Below are 24,486 nucleotides of genomic sequence, written 5' to 3'. Positions count from 1 at the left end.
GGATTGAAGACACTCCTCCTGAATAATTTTGAGAGCTATAAATATTAAATTAAGACAATAAGTAAATTTGACATATTCAAGTAAAATATTAAGCCAGCTTTATGTGAGATTTAATAAGGCAAAGACCATCAAAAAAGTCTTCCTAGAGGAGCACACAGAGACATATTGAGATGAGAAATTATCAAATATAGAAAATTGCCTGCATCTGATGGGACAAAGATGGGGGCAACAAAAGCCTTATCCAGAGGAAAGAGGCATAGAACAATTCTGTTTGAAAATAGAGAATAAAAAATAATCATAATACATTTAAATGATGTACTGAAGCATCACTCAAAATTCTTTCACAAATATTTATTAAGCACTCACTGTGCTCAGGTTATGGTACTAGACTCAGATGAACAAACAAGTTTCAGTCAAGGAACGGTCCCTTACCAGGAAGACTTTCCAGATTAATGTAGAGATAGGATAAAAACATAATTAAGCATGATATTGTGAATCTTAAAAACTACTCAGACTGTACTTTAGAAGATTTGACTTAGCTATTTTCATATTGTAACAATGGAGATACTTGGTCTAACAGAATTAGGAATGTCTTGGGAACTTTACATTATTCCACCCATACTTAGACATACTTTAGGGGAAGATAAATTTGTAAACTCCTGATTGAACAATGAAGGTACTTAACTCATACCTTATAGTGAAGCTAGAACCTTAAGCTAAGTCTGTTTTTAGATCTAACGACAAAAAGGTGTTAAGTACCTGTAAAGGTTAAATTAATCACAAAAAGATCAAGTAACTCACAAAAGGCAAGCTTAACAAAGAAGCGTGAAATACTCAAAAGATGTAATCTAACCAAAGAAGGTAAGAACTAAGAATTGCAGTCCTGGAAAAAAGTGTCTACTGTGATTGGTAGGTGTGAAAATTTAGGGGAAGTGACATAAGAGAAAATTTCTTTAAAAGGAGGGGTAAAAAATCAGTTCAGGCAATTCAGTTCAGAGTGAGATTGGATTCTGAACTCAGCTCAGCAGATTGAGTTCAGTGGAGGACTGGAACCCAGCTTGGAGATGGTCTCCTGGTGAGTGATAAGACTGACTCCCTTACCCTTAGGCTCAGGGAGGCCACTTTGGCCAAGGTCTTTAACTGCTGCCTGGCTAAGCCTGAGCCAGAGCAGTTTAAATATTTTCTTTTTCTCTCTCTGTCTCTGTCTCTCTCTCTGTCTCTCTCTTCCCCTCCCTCCCCTCCCCCTCCCCTCCCCCCCACCTCTCTCTCTCAATTCCTTCTCTCTTTTATTATTTGGGAATCATCCCTGGCAACCAATCATTTAGATTTAAGTCAAAACACTAAAATTATCTTACAATATATAACCTCCACCTCTAATCACAGTTTCCCTGGAGGCATAATTCAAATTCCACCTTTTTTCTGGAAGCTTTAGCTATTCCTTTGAGCCATGACTCCCCCCACCCCAAGCCCTTTTCTCCACTTTTTATTAGAATACTATCGTTTTATAATATACTTATAAAGATATATTGGCTCCCAAGACTAGACTATAATCTCCATGAAGACCTTATAATAATATAATATAATATAATATAATATAATATAATATAATATAATATAATAACAACAAGTATCTAAATACTCTATGTTCTCAGCACTTAACACAGTATCTGACACATAGTGGACATTTCATTGTGAAGTAACACATGAGATAGGAAATAAAGGATTATGTGAGGTCAAAAGGGACCTGAAGAGTTGTTGAGTTGGGTTTTGTAGGATGAGTAGAAATTCAACAAGCAAAGATGGAGAGGAAGAAAGGAATTTCAGGGGTAGGAGACTATATAAGGAAAGTATTTATGGGGTCAGGGAAGACAGGGCATTCCACTTTGGCTGGAGACCAACAGTCATGGAATAAAGTATGATAAGGGTCAAAGTTGGGGAAAAAATGGTGGCCAAAGATTGTAGGGTACCTTGAATGTTGGCTATCTTTCCCACTAAACTTTACCATTTAGACAGTATAGAGTCATTAAAAGATTTTATCTATTCTGATGTTCATCTAGCACTCTTAATTCTTAAAGGAACTTTATCCCATTTATTGACTTATGGAGAACAGAGATTTCCCCTAGTTCCTCTTAAGACATTTTGCCCAATATGATGCATTTGAAGGACCACATCTACTCATCTAATGGATCTAAAAAATGTGTCTGTTTCTTAGAAAGTTAATGAGAGAGAGCAGCAACTAGGTGGCTTGCTGGATTGAGAATCAGCCCTAGAAATGGAAGGTTCTGGATTCAAATATGGCCTTAGACATTTAGTAGCTGTGTAACTTTTGACAAATCACCTAATCCTCATGGCACTCTTCTTAATTGGAATCAATACACAGTATCGATTCTAAAACTAAAAGTGTTTTTTACCAAAAAAGAAAAACTTTTTCTCTGAAAAGCTTTATTTAATTAATTATAGAATATTTTTTCATGGTTATATGATCACAACAAAATTTTAACAAGCAGTCTGAGGTTCTCTTTCCAGTCATCACCATCATCACCACTTCATGCCTTGATCATGTTAACAAACTAAACTCTCATTCCAAATTCAAGCATCAAACATCTACAGATACTCTTTTTTAAAATCAGACTCATAATCAAATAAAAAATATATCATTGTATCAACATAGTTTTAGAGGTAGGTGTGACCCTTAAGTTTAACTAGTCTAATCCCTTAGTTTCATGAAAGAGGATACCAATGCTGAGTATCTCAGTGGATTAAGAGCCAGGCTTGTAAACAGGAGATTCTGAATTCTAATTTGACCTCAGACACTTCCTAACTGTGTGACCCTAGGCAAGTCACTTAACCTTCATTGACTAGTCCTTCCCACTCTTTTGCCTTGGAACAGTATTGATTGATTCTAATATACAGTAGAAGTTTAAAAATACATTATCATGCAGGTATTAAAATAAGATTGCTAAGGATCTTTGGTTTTTAACTCCAAATCCAGAATCCTTGACAGTATATCATGCTAATTACTACTCCTGTGCGTAATTGACTAATACCTTCCAAAATACCTTCATTCCTTCCTCTCTATTTTTCTTGTTCCCTACACTAAGAATGCCCTCTCTTTTTTTATCGAACCTATCCAGATGCTCACCTCTTGAAGGCTGAATAAAGTCCCAGCTCTTCCATGATATCTTCCCTAAGACTTCTAGCCTCCACTGATTCATTATATTGTGGTCAGCTTGGAAGCTGGCTTGCAGAGTGTCTGAGGCATCTTTGCTTTGCCCTGTTCTGTATACTGCTGTTATCAATGACTTAGAAGCATCAAAAAATACCCTAAATAACAGAAAAGGGGGGAGGGGTAAGGGCATGGGGAGATAAAGAACTTTACTTACTTCTAGGAAGAACTTTAACATTGTAATGGGTTCAAATTTGGTTTTCTTGATCTCCCTGGGGAGAAATTGCAAAGAGGCAAGTTTAGCCAACTGAGCCAGAAGAACATGGAAAATTTGAGCTATTCAAATGAGCAATGGACTAGTTTAGTCAATACTCAATTCTCTTTTCATAGGAATTCTTTCTTTATCACTCAAAAGTTTTAACTTTTGTCAGCTATAGGTAGAAAGGGATACTTTTTTGAGAATAAGTAGAGCTACCTTGTCCCTGAGGTCCCTTCCAATTCCGAATCTCTCTCCCTTTATCCTTCTCTGAATCACTTCATCTTTTATAGTATGACTCACATAACAATAATGGTATCAGAAACAGAGATTTGGAAAGGACCTCCTAATTTATCTAATCCAAGCTCTTCATTTTACATATGAGGAAATTGAGCCCCAATTTATTAAGGTTACATAATTTCCCCAAGGTCACACAGTTAATAAATTATAGGTTCATAGTCTAGACCTAAAGAATGTTCAGAGGACATCTAGACCAATATCCTTTTATGGACTAGGGAAACTGAGGCTTGGGGACATTAAATAACATGCCCAAGGTCATTGATATAATAAATATCAGAGGGTATTTGAATCCAGATCCTATAACTCCAAATCCAGTATTGTTTCCATTATACCATGCTTTTGTTCTTCTTATTCTGTCATTCAATTTCATTCAATTCTTTATCATCCCATGGGCGATTATGTCCTTGGGGTTTTCTTGGCAAATGGGAAAATACTGGCATTCATATTTAAAGTTCCTATGGCATTGTATATAAATTATTGTGTTTGTCCTTCCAGAAATCCCTTATTATTGTGTTAGGGCAGTTATTCTTATTTTCCCTACTTTGACATAAAATTCTTGAGGACAGAAAATAAATCTGTCTTTTCCAATTAACCTTCCTAGACCTCAGGAGAATGAAGAGGCTGTATGTTTATTAACTCCTGGTTATATAATATTGCATAATCAATATAATCTGGACTATTTACATGAACTAATTGGAAATGTTGTAATAGTATATAATCTCATTTACATAATATTAAGTTTTTGCCCTTTACATTTACAAATGACTTTCCTCATAAATGAATCGTAAAGAAATATTAATATTATTTTCCCTACTTTACAGGCTAGTAAACTGAAACCAAAAATAGTAAAACAACTAACCTATATTCCTATGGAAGATGGATTTTGAACTCAAGACTCAAAATTAAGCTTTTATCAAGCATTTTTTATATTCTAAAGATATTGTGCTAAGTTAACCGTGTGTGTGTGTGTGTGTGTGTGTGTGTGTGTGTACAGAAATCACTTTCTCAATATACCAAGAAAAAGGGAAAAAAGCAGTCCAAAATTAAATTAATGTGTGTGAATGTCACCTGACACAGCACATGCCAAGTGTGTTAAGAAGTCATATCTCGTTATAGCACTAGCGTCTGTCCAAGAGGCAGAAAATAGACTTGGTAACAAAGCGAAAATAAACATAATTAGGAGCTCAGTGGTTATTTTGTATTTTTCAAAACTCCTTTTATACTTTTGCAGAAGCATTTGAAGTTTGCAAGAGCTTTTTATAGCATACAATGAAGAATTCTAAAGCCAGGCTTCAAACCAGCTACCCAGGGGAATCCACATTCTTGGCGACAAAAGCAGTTGAGAAAACAAATAAACAGAAAAACCCTATGCATCTGTGTTCAATTGGGAAAATTGAGATCCCTAGTTCAAATCCTCATCACCTCTTGTCAATGGTTTTCCAAACTGGCTTCTAGCTTCCAGGCTGCCCCCTTTTCCAATCCACCATTTCTACCCATAGCTGCCAAATCGATATCTACCAACAGCACAGGTTTAGCCACATTACATCATTTCTTTAAAATTTCCCATATCTCCCTATTGCTCTTGGGATACAAAACAGACCCTTCTGTTCATTGTATTTAACCCTTCATATTCAGGCTTTCCTCTCTTCTCATTCACCCTCCTGAGCAATATGGATCAGCCAAAATGGCCGGTAACATTCCATCTCTCATCTCCATGTTTGGCTTTTCCTATTCTCCCTATTCGACTCCAACTCTTGGAATCCATGATTCTTTTCAAAATTCAGGGGAGCTCAACTCATAAATTATGGCTTTCTTGTTTCCAAGTCCTGCCCCCAACTCTTTCAAAATTGTTTTGCATTCTTTTCCTTGTGCTTTGTTTTTACCCACCCAAGTACATACCCTTGCCCTCAGTAGAATTTCATTTGTCTTTGAATCACCAGAGCATAGCATAGAGTCTGGCACAAGAAGGGCATTTATTTTTGCTTACTGAATAAAATGAATGAATGAAAAGTGTTATTGTTTCAACAACAAAAATAATAGCATTGTTAGATATTATATTTATACTACATATTAGTATATAATAGCACGTATGTAGATATATTTAAGTGTAGTATTAACACACAGTCTAGAATCAAGAAGACTGGAGTCCACATCCAGCCTCAGCTACTTACTAGTTGCTAAGAAAAACATTTAACCTCTGTTAGCTTCAGCTTTCTAATCTGTAAGATGGGGATAATAATATCATCTACCTATCAGGGTGGTTTTGAGGAACAGGTGAGATAATAATCATAAAACACTTAGCATGGTAAGTGCTAGCTAAATGTTAGCTATTACTCTTGTTATTATCATTATTATTACTTGTGTGACCTTGGGCAAGTCATTAAAAAACAACAATGATGGTGATGGTGATGATGATGATAGCAAGCCTTTTTATAGCACTTTACAAATATCTCATTTGCTCCTGTCTTTTTGCCTGTTTCCAACACCATCCTCTTTGTCATCTGTGAACCAAGAAGAAATAAGAACCTAAAGATCAGAACTCGCGGGTTTGACTCTCTGAAAGGAAGGTTAAATTTCTTATGAGACACTGAACATTTCAGACTGGTAGAGCACAACTGAGAAAACTTAGGAGGAAAAAGCAGTCTTTTGGAGATCCTACCCTACGAGGTGGGCAGCAGAAACAGCTCAGCTCAAAGGAAATAAATAAGGTTTGGCTAAGCGCTAGTCAGGGAATCTATGTGAGAAGAAAGCACAGGAAACTGGCAAAGGCTGGTACCCAGGTGGCTGAATGGCCCCAACCCAAGGGCAAGCCATGGGATGAGGTACAGATGAAATTAACTTCTGGGCTTTCCACATGGGCTTGTGGAAGCAGCAAGAAATGACAATGAACCCAGAGGTCAGAAGTGGAGGAAGAACCTCAAGGAAAGCATCCTCAAGGAAAGCCACAGAAAAATGAAGGGGTTCTATCTTGGTCCAGCTAAGTCATGTAAGACTATACATCTAGGAATAATATAAAATGTCCACAGGTAGTACAGAGGCTCTTCATTTAAGTAATGAGGTTTAAAACAGGTCTATGCTTGAATAGAGGGTGTATCGACTATACCAGAGTATATCAGAAAAAGAAAAAGACTAGAGTCATTATGGGATGTGAATTTTATTCACAGAAAGAGCAGAAAACTCAGACTGATGACAAATTGAAGTTCTTCAAGAGAAACGTCATGTTCATTTTATTTAATGAGAGCTGGAAGGGACCTAGTCTAGTCCAAAACTTTGCTTTTACAAATAAGGAAACTGAGGTATCAAAACAGGACATTAGCAAAAATAATTTTTCTTATAGTTATCTAGCTAGAAAGTCATTTGTGGAGAATGAAATGGCTTTTTCTTCACATTTCTGACACAGCATATTTTAGCTAACTCCAGAATCAGCAGTCCTAAGGTTCCAAATTCACTCCATACAGTTAGAGTTGAATGTGGCACTGAGAGATTTAATGACATGCACTTCCTTTGGGAACCACATTACATACAATACATTAGTTAACCTTATGAAGGTTCCTTTTTTCCCCTTTTTCTGCATTTTTCATAGACTCTTTTCTTTCTTAGTTCCCATTCCTTGGAAGAGCTAACAAGAAAGAAAGTGCATAACGAGAAATGAACAGAAAAAAAGATTATGGAATTGCCCCAAAGTTAAAATTCTTCTATAGGAACACAGCAAAGAAAGAGAAGGAGAGAGCCCCACACTCACTCTTTGGAAAAACGCATTCATCTCAACTTGATTTCACTTCAATTTAATAAATCTCAATTTCCCAGAAAGGGAGTACATCATAGGACTACAACTCACCACTTTCTCTATTGTCAAAGACATGAAGGGCAACCATGATATGGACAAGATACACTCCTACTACTTGCTACTCTATTTCCCAAGAAACTACTCTGATGTTGTTCCCATCTACACAGTCTCTGTCACCCGAATACCATTAACCTTTAAACAAAGAATAAATAGCAAACAACATGACAAAAGTCATAAAAATCCTAGCATTTGTTCTATGGAAGGCAACAGCAGAGGTAATCAATCATGGTTACTCAATAGGAAGCATAAGGGGATTATTAGAGCATCACAGTTCAACCAAGAACCCAAGTCACACTCTTCCACTCTTTCCATATATAAGGTGTCCAGGGGGAAGAAGGCTGCTCGTATACATATTAAGACCACACCAGGAGTCATGAGTGTGGGAAAACCTATTTCCAGGACAGTTCACAACTCTAGATTTTAATCCTTGATGTACTTGTTCCCTCCAGGGATAATCCTTGCCTCACAAAGCTACTTATCTGTTAGCTGTCCTCCGGCTGAGGAAAACTTCTCTTGTTCTCCAGTTGATGAAGTAACAAGTTACTTTGTTATTTAACAGGGCTCTGAGAAAAAGTGGCAAATCCTTTTGGTTATAAGCATTTCTCTTAAGCCTGACAAAGGTCAGTTAAATTCTGATTTAGGATCAGAAGGAAAACGTTGCAAACCTTCAGATTTGCCCTTCTAGATCATCCAATCAAACCAGACAGGGCAGTAGAGAGCAATATGGCACCCGAGCAGCTTTCTCCATTTTTGGACATTAGATGAGCAGTAAGTATCAGAATCTCAATTCTTCACCCAGTAGCAATATTCTTGTTCTCTCCAGATGAGTTTACAGAAGCTGCTCCAGCCTCTCTGTAGACAATGCCTCTTCCAATCAGGGAGATCCCAGCAAAGCAAGTGTAAAAGCAGCTGCCACACCTGGAAGCCATGTTCTGTCTTTATTGCCTACCCTCATCTTATTTTCTGTCTCCCTTGTCTAGTTCTTTCTAGTTTGTTCTCAAAAGCATTTCCTGTTTTCTTATATTTCCAGTGCCTCAAAACAGAGCTTCTGGGTGGTAAATTACTCAATCTTTACCTTAAGAGATCTGCTTGTCAAATATAAGCCCAGCATCCCTTGTGTAGAATTGCCATAATCTCTAGGTATTTGATTTATAACTTTGATTATGATTTTGTAAAAATCTAGAAATATCCCCAGGTAGGCTTTTGTTCTGTATGATTACTTTCTTACAACATGACCAATGTGGAAGTGTTTTGCAGGATAATAGATGCATTACTCAGATCAAATAGTTCATCTTCTCTGGGAGGCAAGGAGCTTGTGATTCTAGAAAACATATTGGAAAATTGTTATTTTTGTGTAATTGGGAAAATATTTTTTTAAACCCTTACCTTCCATCTTGGAGTCAATACCAGGTATTGGCTCCAAGGCAGAAGAGTGGTAAGGGTAGGCAATGGGGGTCAAGTGACTTGCCCAGGGTCACACAGCTGGGAAGTGTCTGAGGCCAGATTTGAACCTAGAACCTCCTATCTCTAGGACTGGCTCTCAATCCACTGAGCTACCCAGCTGCCCCTGGAAAATATTTTTAAATAGCCCCATGCAAATTAATTTATGGACCACAATGTTCTACAGTCATCACTACCTCAGTCAATGTTCTGCCTACAAACTGGTCTTCAAAGGTGAGGGACAGTTCCTGATCTGGCTTATAGAAGAGGCTATTCCCCTCCCTCTTCAGCACTCTATGGGAGGTATTGTCTCAAAACTAGGCTGTTAGTGTTCCTTACATAAACTGTCTCTTTCGAACCCTTTTGGCCATCCAACTGTTCATATACAAAAAGGAGACTATGCATTACCATGGAGCAGGTAGATGATGAAGTGACTAGAAGTGACTAGAACACTAAGTCTAGAGTCAAGAGGATGAGTTCCAATCTGACCTCAGACATTTACTAGCTATGTGACTCTGAATTCGTCATTTCATTCCCTTTTCCTCTGCTTCTTCATCTGTAAAGGAGGGGAAAGAAATGGCAAACGTATCTCTGTCAAATGGGGTCCCAAAGAGTCAGATTCAACTGAACGACAACACGTTACCAGAGCATCTTTGAATGAGTAGCTTGCCCACTAGTCCACAGATAAAATGCCACGGGAAAGATTTAAACAGGTTTATCTGCCTGAGACTAGTTATCTATGTATTTGACCATACTGCCCTTCAGTACACTGATCCAGGAGTCAGGAGACCTTGGTTCAAATCCCTTTTCTGTCATTTCCCTGTGGGTCCTTGAGTAACCTGTTCAATATCTCCGAGTCCCAGGTTCCAAATTGTAAAGGTTGGAACATTAAACTTAGATGACCTTGGAGAGACTCTCAACCTATTGGTCATTTATCTTATGATCTCATAGATAATTCTTAATTTTTAAGCAACCTTGAGTTCCCTTTTCTGGTTGCTCATCATTAGGTATATTCATTGCTTGTTAGCACTTCCAAGGATAGAGAATCAGAATAAGAAAGAACTGGGCTCAGCCTGTAAAAATTGTGCAAAAAGAAGGTTTATAAGGTTAATTAACTGACTATAATATGGTTCCCAGATGAAGTGCATGCTGTGAGTCTATTTTTAAATTCGAAAACAAAAAAGATATGAGCTGCAAAGATTCATCTCCAATTTGTTAAAGTCTCTGGAGAGAACATTCTCATTCAACAAAGGGTATCAAAAATGACATGCAAAGTTTTACAAAGACAGGGATAGAACTAGAGATGAAATTGGGCCAGGGAAACAGAGTTCTACAAGAATATGCACTTTGAACTAACAGTTCAGTTAGTGCCAGAAGGCAGAGCTTCAGTTTACTGTGTAGACAACCTAACTTTTATTGTTATACCAAGAAAATTGTTCTATTAAATGGAAGGAACTCACACTAACTTTCTACCCCTGTGCCCCATCATGGTACATGGCTCTGTCACAGGAAGCTCTATCAGCAAAGCACAGCCTTTGGAACATATGCCAGGCTAGAAGGGTTTTGAACATGACTATATTCAGAGCGGCTGGCCACCAACTAATGAATTTTTGGGCCTCAGCAACTAATAAATCAATCAACCAAAGCATGGAAGGGGGAAAATCTGTATCACTGCTAGCAAGATCCAGGCTGATGAAATCAGCTCTTTTGAAGTTCTTGAAGTGTGAAGCAATGTAATTGAATTAGGACTTAACCTTGTAAATTTATTTCTTTTTTTAAGTCCTCATATTTTACTGTCATTTATGGAAAATGACAGTTAAAATCTTTCATTTCCATGAGAATTTTGGTTCTTTAATGGATTTCATTTTTTGTTTACCTAACCTTAAATATCACATATTATAATACACTTCACTGTATTTTTTAAAGTTCACATCAAAGAATGAAAGATATATTGATAGCCATAATAATAATGGAATAACTGACATTTCATGTAGCATTTAAAAATTTACAAAGTACTTCTTATACATTATCCCAATCCCTCACCCCAAACTTTATGGATAGATTTAGTTATCCCCATTTTACAGATGAGAGAAATGTGCATGTGAAGAAACCAGAAGGCGGAAAAAAGTCATCAGTCAAGACTTGTTTCTGACTAGATGAGTGAAGTCTTGAACTATCTATTATTCGATGACTTTGCTCTTCAGTCCTGTCCAACTCATCATGACTTGAGATTTCCTTAGCAAAGATAATGGAGAATTAGCCATTTCCTTTTCCAGATCATTCTACAAATGAGGAAACTGAGTCGAGTTGAGTGACTGGCCCAGGGTCATAAACTAGGTAACTGTCTGAGGCAGGATTTGAAGTCTGTATTTGTTGTGGTGGTATTATCTTTATCTATATTTATCTTTTTTAATATATTGTGGCATCTCTGAGATGATTTTTAAAGTTATAGGTGGACAGAAACCTGCTCTAATCTGATGCCTTTTTTTCTAATTAAAATCTGTTACGTAAAATTCTCAGTTGTGTTTTCTAACAAGAGGAAGGGAGGAAGTTATTATTTGACAAAAAAGATCTATGTATATATAAAACTTACTTATCAATTCTTTCTTTGGAGGTGGACGTAGACAAGTCATTCTTTAAACATTATTTCTCTTGCTGTATCTAATGTTCTGTTGGTTCTGCTTGTTTCGATTTCATATGTCTTTCCATTTTCAAAAAAAATAATCTACTCATAATTTCTTACAACACAGTAATATGCCATCACTATCATATGCCACAACTTTTTCAGCCATTCACCAGTTGATAGGCATCCCATCTATATTTCCAATTCTTTGCACAAAGAAAGCAACTATAAATATTTTAGAACCTAGTTCCTTTCCTTTTCCCCTTATCACCATGGGAAATGAAACTTATTTAATAGTGATATTGATGGGTCAAAAGCTTTTTATAGTTTTTATAACTCTTTGGGCTTAATTCTAGGCTGCTCTCCAAAATGGTCGGATTAGTTTATAGTTCCATAAAGAGCATATTAGTGTCCTCATTTATCTCATCCCCTTCAAGATTTGTCATTTTACCTTTTTTACCATTTTAGCCAATGATAGTTATAAACTGGTGTCTCAAAGTTGTTTTGATTTACATTTTTCTAAACATTTTCTAAACAATAATCACAATTCATAAGCATATAGTTATGGATAGATTTAATTTCTTTATCTAAAATTGGTCATACCTTCTGACTATTTATCAATTGGGGAATGGCTCTTATATATATTTAACAATATATTTTTGATATAAGACCTAAGAAACTATCCACAAAAATTTTTTCCAAACTTATTATTATAGATGCTTGTGGGGGACAAATTGAATATAATGGAGTAAGTAAAAAAAATAAAATAAAATAGAATGAGGAGGGACACAAAGGAATAATTACATCATATGAAATAACCATGATTAAAAAAAAAAAACATGTTACAATAAAGGGAAGGAGGGGCTGGAAAGCTGATAGGAAGTACTTGAAGATCATACAGATTAAGAAAAAAAAGGGCAAATACAATAATGGAAGAAATAACAGATCATTTATAGTAATAAGGGTAAATTGAAGGTCAAGGGAAAATAACTAGGAAAGGGGAGAAAACAAGAATGAGAATCTTAAAAGGGTAGAGGAGGAAGATAACAGAGGGCCTGAAGAAAGGGTAGGAATTGGGGGAAGGTAGGAGTTAGAAGAAAATTAGATTTCTGTGGAGGAATAATATAAAAAGAGAAACAGGAAGGAAAACCAGCAAGGAAAAAATAGAATGAATCATTGGCTCAACTAGTCTGTAGTAGCCAGAGATGGCCAGATTTTTTGAGCTTCTATTAAGCTCTATTGAGCATCTCAACTAAAAGTTTCTCAGCCTCCTCTTATAGATGATTCCAAATTGAAAGAATTTGTGAATCAGTGTTGCTGATTCACATAGAGGATCTGCCTAACTGTGAAAAGCAGAATAGAAAACACGCAGACAAGGAGTAAGCCAATGAGGAGCTTTGGTGGTGCAAAATTTTCCCAAATGGTCTGAGGATATCAAAGATAAATACATGGGTGGTTCTTCCTTCTGGAGCTTCTCTCTCAGATTTGTGTGTTCATCTTCCCCCACAGATTCACAGTCCATTAAGGGGAAAGCGTAACCTTCTCCCACTCCTTTATGTATAGATTTTTAATATATTATTGCTGAATTTACTTTAAAGTGAGAGCTCTTGTGTTGTTATTCTTCCTTCTTATTTGCTAAGTAAATATTTATGTTTTAACTCTTAAAGTTTTATTATGAATAGCTAATTCATATAAATGGAAGCTGGTGAAGAAGGGAAATAGGAATTGAGAGTCAAAATAGTTAGAGTCAGGGAACACATTCATTTTACATCAGTGTTACTCCCAAGGATCCTGAGAGAATTTGAGTGTGGTATGCTCTAGAAACCTAGACCTGCCATTGGGAGAATGGGTTGAAATGTAGAACTCAGACCAGGGAATAAGAGTATTGATACACACTCACATGAGAACCACAAGGAAATATAGTATAGGTATAGACATGCCATAGGAATATAAAATTAAGTAGAATTTGAACACAGAACTGCATGCCATACTGCCTGCAGCATTGGTTCCTTCCTCCTTTTTCTTCTAAAATATTAAATCTTAGACGTTTGTGGAAAAAAAATATATATATATATATACTTTCTAAAGCCCATTTAGTTCTCACCATGACTTTATTGAGTCTACCTTTCTGTTCAGATCTATCATTTCTTTATTTTTATCCTTTAGTGAGTTTTGTCAAGTTCTGAGGGAGGAACAACAAATTCTCCTACTGTCTACGATATCTAACCGTCTAGGAATATTTTGCATCTTGATTAGTCTTTCAAGCATCAATTTACTATGACATTGAATGAATGTATAAAACTGATATTTTTTCAATATTTATTGGACTTTTAAACCTAAAGTAATATGGTTTTCCCATTTTCCATTCTTGAGGTGGTTTAGACTCCTGTTTTATCCAAAATCACAAATCAGTTGATTTCTTAGATTCAGCTGAAACATATCCTAGGTAGGTATGTACCAAATCATTGGGTTATGTTTTCTAATATAACCTGAAACACACTTTGTTCTTTACAGGATAGTCTAAATTAACATCTGCAGTTATATTAAGTTTTGTTCTCCCTCCAACATATATTATTACATTATTTTTCTTAGCACAGGGTATAGCATGACTTCATAGTTTCCATTGATCTAAGTTAGTCTCACAACAAAGAGATGTCATCTCTCTTGCACTCACAACACAGAACTTCTAGGATTCTACCTTTTGCCAATATATTTTCTAAAATTTCCTACCATTACCCTAGTAGTACAAGATAGGAATATGGTTTAGAATCATCTTATTTCCTTTTGTGTCCTAAACCTCCATCTTTGCTTATTAATTTGAAAAAACCTGAATTCATATAATAATCTTCTCTTCCCCTTTCTAACTTCTATCTATCCCACTTATGTGAGTTTTCCTCTAGCTACTATGTCCTCAATACCCATTTTAAAATGGAGGACACCAAAAGAGTTTCACTCATTATAACATATAAAACATTTTGAATCATCATCTATTCCTTGCTTTAATCTTGCTTACCCTGTTAAGCATCTGATCCTTGGTCAGTTTACCAATCCAAAAGCATTACACAGCGTTTTTAATTTTTATTCTTTTTTATTTGGATGGGAAACGTGAATTCATTAAATGCCCCAACATTTCTCATGGAGGAATTTTTCAGTTTTCCTGGAAAGGCAATTTTGGGGTGGTGGCTGATTTCCCTTGATTTTTTCATTTCAACATACTCTTCTCCAGGTTCTCCTCTCATTTCTGGGCATGAGTGAGTAATCATGTACAGCTGGAATTAATCCTCTTTTAATGTGGAACTTGTATCTTCATGTCTGCTGTTAAGGCTTTCGCTTTTTCACTGAAGCTCTGGAGATTGCCAACTACTTTTCAGGATATTTTCTGTGGGGATCCTCTCTCATGTTGCCTTATAGAGAATTATACTGAGATTGACTTTTCTCTTTACGATCAATATTCCATGGAAATTTGTTTTGTGTAATTTCCCGAAATATTGCATTCAGTATATCTGATTCTTCATAGTTATCTGTGGGAACGGTAGTCTCCATGTAGTTCAGTCCTTGATATTTCTTGTTTTCATCTATAGGGACTGTACATTTTCCAAATCCATTGTTTTTATTGAATTCCTTTTCTCTTGCTATTTGATCCATCACATTTAGGTCTTCTAAGTGAGAGAGTCTCTTCCTTAGAGAAACTGCTGACTTATTTAGAGCATCCACAGTTTGTTCCAAAGTGTCAAGTCTCATGTTTGTCTTTTTCTGCTCCCCTTTCAATGATCTTATATCCATTTTTATATTTGCCAGTTCTTCTTTCAATTCTGTAACTGAGCTCATTAGACACTCTGAATTTATTTGTTGTGGGTTCAACTTCAGCTCAAAACAGCTTTTTGTAAATGGTGTTAGATAAATTTTTTCTTCTGAACAGTCTTCACTTTTCTTAATAGTCTCATATTTATAGGATGGATCAAAAAACCCCATATTTTTTGGCTTACTCACTTCTTCAGTTGCTCTTTTCATTTTCTAAGTGATAATTTTTATCAATGAGGATGTTGTTCCTTTCTTGTTTTGTTTTCTTCTTGTTCTTTTATCTTAAGCGTTGTGTTGATTGTGATTGAGAGATGACAGAAGGGAGCTGGATCTATACATGACCACTCACTTAGACATTTTGTCAGAACTCATCCTTCCTCTGGAGTTGTAACTATGGAAACATCATTCATTACCTTCTTAGGGCTTGGAATATAGGAGACATAATAATGAGCCCCACCCCCCATTATGCTTTAGACACAACAATTGGCCATGGAAATGGGGGCAAGAATAGATCTTGGGAATGATTTGAGGTGTGGACTTCCTGTTAAGTTGACTTGGACTTCTTGACTCAAAATTGGGTTGTCCCTTCAAAAGGGACAGTACATCCTTCAATGACCTTCAGATTTGTCACATAAGTCAAAATTTAAAAACAAAACAAAACAATGATTTTTCCTTTAATAGTCAAGGGGCTCAAAAGTAGATAATGGGCTCTGGAAAAAAGGAAGGTGATTTAACTTGAATATATATCTGAAATAGTGGGGATACTATAGGTGTGTTATCACCTCCTCTTTCCATTTCTATCAGAAGGAACAGACTCTATAGTAAATGACCTTTTGTTCTTCATTTTATCTCTGGAGAGCTAAGAAATAGCTTTTTCAGTCATAGGCTCACAAAGGAAAAAATGTCACTCAATACCATCCAACTAAACCATTGTCAAATCTTTTGTTTTCCTTCAGATATATCCCCTTCCTTCCACTAATAAAACCACCACCTTAGCTAGGTGCTCATCACTTCTCTGGATTAATGCCAGTATTTTAACTGATTTTCCTATCCCAAGTCCTGCTGCCTTCTATCATATATCCTCCACTCAACTGCAAAAGAGATTTTCTTAAAGTCTAGGTTTGCTCATATCATTCACCAATTCACTAATTTCTGGTATCTCCCAATTACCTCCAGGATCAAATAGGAATCCACTTTTTTGTCATGTAAAGCAAATACCTCTTCTTTTACTCTTGGATTTAGATACAATGGGCAACCTACTACTCCAATTCCATGATATTACACAAAGAAAAAGTTCTTTTCTTTTTCTGTCTCCCACATCTGGAATGCTCTCTCCCTCCTCACATCTGACCCTTACCTTTGCTGGTTTCTTTCAAGATTTATCTTAAAACCTATCCTCTCTGTTTTCTATGGGAAGCCTTTCTTGTGCTTTGTCAGTGCCTTCCTCTCTCAGACTGCTACTCATATATTTTGCATTTGTCTTTTTTCAATTGTGTCTAACTCTTTGTGACCTAATTTGGGGTTTTCTTGACAAAGGTACTGGTGAGGTTTCCCTCTTCCTTTTCCTATTCATTTTACAGATGAGGAAACTGAGGCAAATGGGGTTAAATGACTTCCCCAAGGTCACACAACTAGTAAATGACTAGAACTTTGAACTCTTGTCTTTCTGATTCCAGGCCTGATATTCTGCCCATTGTGCCACCTAGCTTTCCATATATTTAGCATACAATTAGGAATTTATTTGTTGTTTTCCCCCATTAAAATCTGAGTTCCTTAAAGATTTCAACTTTTTTTTTTTGTATTCCTAGTACTTGGTATAGTGCCTAGGATTTAATAAGTATTTAATGTTTTTTGACTGATTGGCAATAGGACTCTTCATCCTTTGACTTTGGCTCTTCTCCAGGCACGTGAGGTCAAAGCAACATTTCAATCATATACTAATTAGTTATCTATATATCCATGCTGTTTTCAATAAGGTTCATGTGTTGGTTTCTTTAGGTTTTAGAATAGTATCTTCAACAAACAGAAGTTATATTCAGTGGATTCTGCTACTTTGAGTTAAGGAAGTGGATATGGTGCAGGAGAGCTCTGATAGACTTTGGTGATCTGATCAATGTATATTTATAGTCTGAAATGCCTGACATAATCTCACTTTTATCCTTATCATCAGGGGACCCTTAAAAAGAATCCTTAAAAAAAGGATTTCTTTCAGGACTCAACAGTGTCAGCATTCAGCACAAAGCCTTGAATAGTATCAATTAACAAATATTTGTTGATTTTATCTTGATACCCTAGATAGCAGGAATCAAGAATCCAAACCAAGGAAATCCAGATTGGCAACAATCTGTTTAATGAGTTTATCTAGGGAGCAAGAATAGATAAGAAAACAAAGCCTAACAATATGTATATGTATTATATGTATGTAATAAACAATTTAATGCCAACATATGCAGAGTCTGAATGAGAGGAAGAATATGAGATTATTTAGGAAATTCTTTTTTTTTTAAAAACAGTTATAATCAGGGTCTTGGAGAAACCAAAATAGATGTAAAAAGAGATATATTTGATAATCACATTATATTTGAAGGTAATGTAAACAGTGAAAATATTATGAATGGTATGTACACTAAGTAGCATAGCTGTTAATTTTATAACATCTTGATGTGAATGACTAGTAACCCCAAAATAAGTAGCAGACCTTAGTAATCCTATTTTAGAGGTGGGTAAACACAAAAGAAAGAAAAAGATAAGGAAAATTTAAAATGGAAAGTATTGTTGAAAAAAATTGCCTAGTGTAGATGGGAATCTATAAATACACATTTTTCAGCATCCTATTGTACTGTTAAAAATAGATTCTCTCTTAAATCATGAAGACATCAAAAACAAATATAAAATGGCCAGTCTGGTAAACATATTCTTTTAAAACTGTACTATAATATTAATAAAGATTAAATAAAATATAAAGAAAAGAGCTAGATATAAATTATGACAATGATGACTTCTTGAATAATGGGTGAGTTGAAAAAATCTTAGAAATAATCAACAATTATATTAGAAATAGTGATAATAGTGAACAGAACTAAAGCAATTCTCAAAAGAAAAAAATATGTATCATAAAACATGTGATTAAAAATCTTAAAGAGCACCACAATTTAGAAGACTAGAAAATAAATTTAAAACCCTAAAGCAACACTTAAATATCTTAAAATTTAATCCCAAAATAGAAAAAATAGAAAATCAAAACAATATGAACTGAGAAACAAAATTATTTTTAAAGACTTTTAAATTTGATAAATTGTTAATTAGTCTGTCTGCTCAAAAGAGAGCAAAATAAAATTATAAAAATAAAAAATGAATTAGGCAAATTCAGAACAGGAAATAGATTCATTAGCAATTACTACACTAAGTTACAGTAATCACAACTCATCTTTCAAAAGAAATTAATGAGAATCTATCTTAAAAACACAATTCCCAAATAAAAAGGAGAGACCTTAAACTATACAATCTTGGAAAAGAATCCAGCAAATCATATATGAATTTCCAAAAGAAACAACCTTGGAATGTATGAATTTATAAGAGAATCATACCTGCCATTTAAAGAATAATTAATGCCTAAGTTATAAAAATATTCTGTTCCTCAAAACAGAGACAGAAAGTACTCTTCTCAAACTCATTCCTGAAACAAAAATTTCCTTGATATTTAAAGAAGAGAAAGGAGTATGAGCCAGTTTCAATTATTAATAATACTGCAAAAATATATAAATTCTCAAAAGAAAGTAAAAGAAATGCATCCAGGGGAAAAAACCCATAATAACAGTATATCCATGCCAGAAGTTTAGAAATGGCTCAAACTTAAAAAAATAATTTGCAAAAATCAATCATATAAAAGGCAAAGAGAGGAAAAAATCATAGTATATCCCCCCCACCCCATAGGAGCTGTCTTGAACAAAATATATCATTTATGGTTTAAAAAAAAACCACACAAAAGCCTTTAATGGTTTAGGAATGGAAGGGTGCTATGAACAAAAATTATATGTCTAAAACCAAGAACCATCAGTTTCTTCAATGAAGAGATACCACAAACTTTTCTAGTACCAACACAACACACATAGGGAATATCACCAACAATATCATGATGTCTGATCCACTAAATTTCCTTGATCAATAGTTACTCTCAAAGAAAAGAAACTCATTTCCCTACACCAAATGAGAATGAAACTATGTGTTTCTGTATTTATGTGAGCAAGTGCGTACACATACACTACCCAACGTTAATGGAAAGATTGATGATACTGTAAAATTTAGCTCTAGCCCTTTAAAACTACCTAGAATTTCTGATCAACTGAATGGTCCACAGACATATGGAATGGAATATAAGCTCGTCTAGCAACACTTTGGGATGTTGGCAGTTGGAGGTTAGTGAAAGGATAATCTGAATCTATGAAAATTATCTAGAGGAAAGATGCCTGCCTGAAGGAGTATGAGACTAAAGACAGAAATGAGAGTATAAACAAAGAAAAGAAAATCTAAAGGATTCAGGAGAATTATGGACATGATAAACACTAGGTAATTATGAGGGGGAAAATAGATGAAAAATAGCCTATTTGGGAATTTTGGTGATGGTGTCCAGCAACAAAATCAGAATCAGTTATCTGTCATTCTGTAGTAAGAATTCAGGGATATAAATTTAATTTTAATATCCTAGACCAAAAATTTCCTGAATCCCTCAGAAGAGAACCTGACAATATCAATGGGTGAATCCAATGTTATCATCATAGACAGCTCTCCTGAAAAGCACTTGTAATTGCAAAATGTGGATATTCTTTATGATTTTGTCTATGGCTCACATGATACCTGATTTAGCACCAAAGTCCCAAAAGAGATAACCAGGAAAGATAATTAGATATGAAAAAGATTAAATTGAAATTGTTCCAGACTGTAGCCATGTTTGCTTCCCCTGGATTCTTTTAGTGATCATTCCTTTCAACTTAACTATGACTTTTTGCAATTGATCAATTAGCACCTATTATTGCCTAAAAGGTACTAGGCACCTGTGCTAAGCACTAAGAATATGAAAAAGAAAGGCAACAAAACAGTCCCTATTCTCAGAGAGATCACAGGTCAATGAGAGAAACAACCTGCAAAACATAAACCAAAACAAAACAAACACATATAGAGGTTAAATTAAGAGTAATCATAGAGGAAAGCATAAATTTGAAGATGATTAGGCAAGACTTTTTTACAGAAGCCCAAACAGTTGCCATCATAGTGAGAATAAGTACTTTATAACAATTCTTGATAAAACATCTGGACTATGGTTCATTATTATTTCCCTTCTTGGGTACTCCCAACCCTAGACACCAGAAGAAATGACCTTCCCCACCTCTTCTCAGTCTGTGCCCAGTCTCCCACCGTGCCAAGTCCAGCCCTTGAAGTGCCCTTCACTTTTCCTTTTTGAGAAACTCCACAGGAGGGAAAAGGGCAATAGATTCTCAGAAATTCTTTATTCTTATAGTAATAATAATAAATAATATTAGCAATGGGAAGGGAAGTGAACCCCATTAAAACTGCTAGTGGTTTGATCTTCTGAGAGGGGTAGGGGGAGGAAAAAACCAAAACAGTGCTTCCTTCCTTTTTTCAGACAGAATCAAACCTGAAACCCTAACTGAGGAGATAACCTGACAAGATGAATGTGCCAACAGGGGCCGTAAGTTTAGGACCTCACAAGTCCAAAACTAATCTTCATCAACCTTCTGGAATAATAACTCATAGCCACCATGGAAAGCACATTGGTGGAAAGCACGATCAGAAAATACTGGTGCCACAGATCCCACGAAAAAATTACCTACAATATTTAGAAGAGAAACGAAGACTGCAGTTCAAGAAATTCCTCCTCCACAGAATATTTTTTGTGGCCCAAATATCAGAAAACGTGGAAAAGAAAAGTATTACTGATTACTATGAGCAGCTCTTTCAATTCATACTCAAGAGTCACCTGGGAGAAAGTGTGACTGGGATTGTCCTTATCTATCCTACAACCATTCTCCATGTTCTTGAGAGCTCTGTGGGGACCATTTACAGAATTCTGACTGACTACGTTTCTCATGAAACGACTGAACCTGATTTTTTGCTCCATGATCTTAAAATTTTGGTTGTATCCCACAACATCCCAACGAGACTCTTCATGCAATGGTACAACTCTGTAATCAAAGCACCCGTGATGTATCTGGAAGATGTCACCCAGTCACAGTCCAAAGATGAGGTGGTCACTGAGTGTCTGACCTTGGTACTCAAACTTGGCATGTACCTTTTAAAAAATGTGAAAGTGGGCACTAAAGGACCAGGAGATAACCTTCACAGTCTTGTACCTGAACTTCTACTCCCTGAAGAAATCATAAAGTACCTTTGTAGAGCTGAAGGCTTCTTGAGCCCAGCATTGTTTTTATCAATGTATAACAAGCCCATTCATGTGATATTGGATGCAGAAGTTGTGTGGCCCACCTCAACCCCTCTAGGATGAAAATGGGTTTCTTTTAGATTATTTTAGTTCTCTTCAAGCATTGCCACATTGACATGGTAAAACAATATAACTAGGGCATTTGTGAATTACTCGAAATAGAAGAATAAGCTTACACCATAGTCATCTATCCGCTGATATGGGAAAAATAAATTCCTGTAACATTGTAAATTTTATTCATTTCCTTTCCTCCAGTTGTTTAATTCCTATGCAAAGAATAAGTTCATTTTACAAAATATGGTAAGATGGTTGTTTTGTTCCACTTATTCATAAAATTACTTAGATAATAAAAATAAGAGTAAGATTATTTTAGACAATGTTGAGAGATACTTGTGAGGAATACCTACAATCATTTATTGTATTGTGGGTAGAATTGCAAATGTATAGGATTGGGGGGAGGGTAACCCGGTGGTAAAGAATAAAAGTTTCAAAGAAATCATGTATAATGACCCAATAATTCATTTTGGAGGGAAGAATATGCTCTGTAAGTGGTATCAAAAGTTATTTATACAATGATTTTTTATTGTCTCAATTTACAAAATCAGTAAGAAAGGGCAACAATCTAAATGCCTAATAAAGGTAATTGTTAAATCAGTCATGATATGGGGACATAATGGGATACTCTAAATCCGGGATTCTTACTCTGGGTTTCACAGACCCCATGAAGGGTCCATGGACAGATATTAGTAGATTGTGAACTTAGATGACCAAAAATTACATCTTTGTTTTAATATAACTAGTTTCCTTTGTAATCTCATGTATTTCATGCATTTTAAAATATTATTCCCAGAAAGGAACCATAGGCTTTACCTTACTGCAAAATGTAACTGAAAAATAAGAAGTCTTCTTCCATATCGGTTAAAACCAACAAATATCACTAAAAAATAAAAGGCTTAATAATGTAATTTTAAAGCAAAGCCAAAAGAGGAATATAGATTAACTTGAGGACAGAGACCACCTTTTTTATGTCCCCAATGCTTCATGCACAAAATAGGCATTTGATAAATGTTTTTTGATTACTGTTTGAGTGAAGAGTGAATGAGGAATGAATGAACAAAGGAATACTACTCATGAGGACTTAGAATGGTTTTCTGAAAAATTGTTGGGATGCTCATTGAAATTAATTGAATTGACAACAATTATTGAGGGAGTTTAGTTGGCATTGTTGATGTCAAATATTGATATAATATGTAAAAGATAAAACTATGACTCTATAACTCAACTGTAGCATTGCTGATCCAAGAAGTTTAGCTTTCAAAACATAATTATTCTTTTGGTAATGTCAGTCAGCTAAGAATCATGGAATCAAGAGAACAATTCACACAATAAATATTCTAAAAAGAAAGAAAAGAAAGAAAGAAGGCTGTGAGTGATTTTTACCACTTATATGTGTGGTACAAGACATATATTTTCTAGCATAATCAAAGTGTTTATTTGTCTTGTTTTGCTATACTTATTTATAAGAAGGAAAGGTTTTTTTTCCTTTCTTTTTTTGGTGAAGGAGAGAACAGTCAGAAGTGATACTGATGAAGAAAAACAAAAAGATCATTGATTTTTTTTTAAATTTAAAGTTATAGGCTCTTCACAGAGCCAAAGATGTGCACAGCCCATGGTATTCCCCCAAAATAATTATATAACATTAAAAATTAGGATGAAGAAATAAAACACCTGAAAAATGAAATGGACTGAAATCAATCGTGTAGGAAGAGTGACAAAGAACAGATGAATTGCCTTCATGCTCTTTTGCATCTACCCTATGTTAAGAGATCTAGAATAAGATTCCTTAGCACTTTTAGTATCAAACTAAATACAAATGGTAAATAAATCTTCCAGTCCCAGGTTACCCATCTTAAACCACTTGGACTGAATTAAATAAAACACATCTGGTTCAATGCTAAGTGATGATAGGGATGGTATTTTTTTTTATTTTCTCTCACACAAAGACAAGCAAATACATCACTTCCACCACCCACCTCTACTCCTTCTCACAAGATAGCAGAACAAAACTGGAGAAAGTAGTCTAAACTTTCTGATTTGGCACAATACAAAATTCATATAATCCAACCTAAACTGGGCCTTTGCTGCAGCAAGGCAACCTTTTAGTTCCTTTTCTCCACACAGAACATTTTCTAACCCTCTTCCCCCCTCTGTCTCTCTCTCCCTGTCTCTGTCTCTCTCTCTCCCTGTCTCTGTCTCTCTCTCTCCCTGTCTCTGTCTCTCTCTCTCTCTCCCTGTCTCTGTCTCTCTCTCTCTCTCCCTGTCTCTGTCTCTCTCTCTCTCTCCCTGTCTCTGTCTCTCTCTCTCTCCCTGTCTCCCTGTCTCTCTCTCCCTGTCTCCCTGTCTCTCTGTCTCTCTCTCCCTGTCTCCCTGTCTCTCTCTCTCTCTCCCTCCCTGTCTCTCTCTCTCTCTCCCTCCCTGTCTCTCTCTCTCTCTCCCTCCCTGTCTCTCTCTCTCTCTCCCTCCCTGTCTCTCTCTCTCTCTCCCTCCCTGTCTCTCTCTCTCTCTCCCTCCCTGTCTCTCTCTCTCTCTCCCTCCC

The 24,486-nt window shown here is 35.7% G+C and overlaps 1 protein-coding gene across 6 annotated transcripts; it reads left to right on the top strand.

The window, feature by feature from the left end:
* The first annotated feature begins 994 nt into the window (after positions 1–994).
* Positions 995–22,121, top strand: TEX47 (testis expressed 47). 6 transcript variants are annotated; one of them, XM_056800174.1, is made up of 2 exons: positions 995–1,075; positions 21,075–22,121. In XM_056800174.1, the coding sequence occupies exon 2, from the start codon at positions 21,120–21,122 to the stop codon at positions 21,951–21,953; it is 834 nt and encodes a 277-aa protein (XP_056656152.1). In that variant the 5' UTR covers positions 995–1,075; positions 21,075–21,119; the 3' UTR covers positions 21,954–22,121. The 6 variants fall into 6 exon arrangements, 5 of the variants coding, with proteins under 5 accessions (XP_056656152.1, XP_056656153.1, XP_056656150.1 ...); XR_008912447.1 differs by lacking the exons at positions 995–1,075; positions 21,075–22,121 and adding exons at positions 1,760–1,826; positions 4,954–5,091; XM_056800175.1 differs by lacking the exon at positions 995–1,075 and adding an exon at positions 1,793–1,826.
* The last annotated feature ends 2,365 nt before the right edge of the window (positions 22,122–24,486 follow it).

Source organism: Monodelphis domestica, chromosome 5 (genome assembly GCF_027887165.1).
Source record: "Monodelphis domestica isolate mMonDom1 chromosome 5, mMonDom1.pri, whole genome shotgun sequence".
In the NCBI taxonomy this organism is placed as follows: domain Eukaryota; kingdom Metazoa; phylum Chordata; class Mammalia; order Didelphimorphia; family Didelphidae; genus Monodelphis; species Monodelphis domestica.
Note: the sequence above shows the minus strand (reverse complement) of the source record. Positions and strands in the feature narration are given on the sequence as shown.

Coding starts and splice junctions, on each gene's coding strand:
- TEX47 (XM_056800174.1), top strand. CDS start 21,120: ATGAATGTGCCAACAGGGGCCGTAAGTTTAGGACCTCACAAGTCCAAA.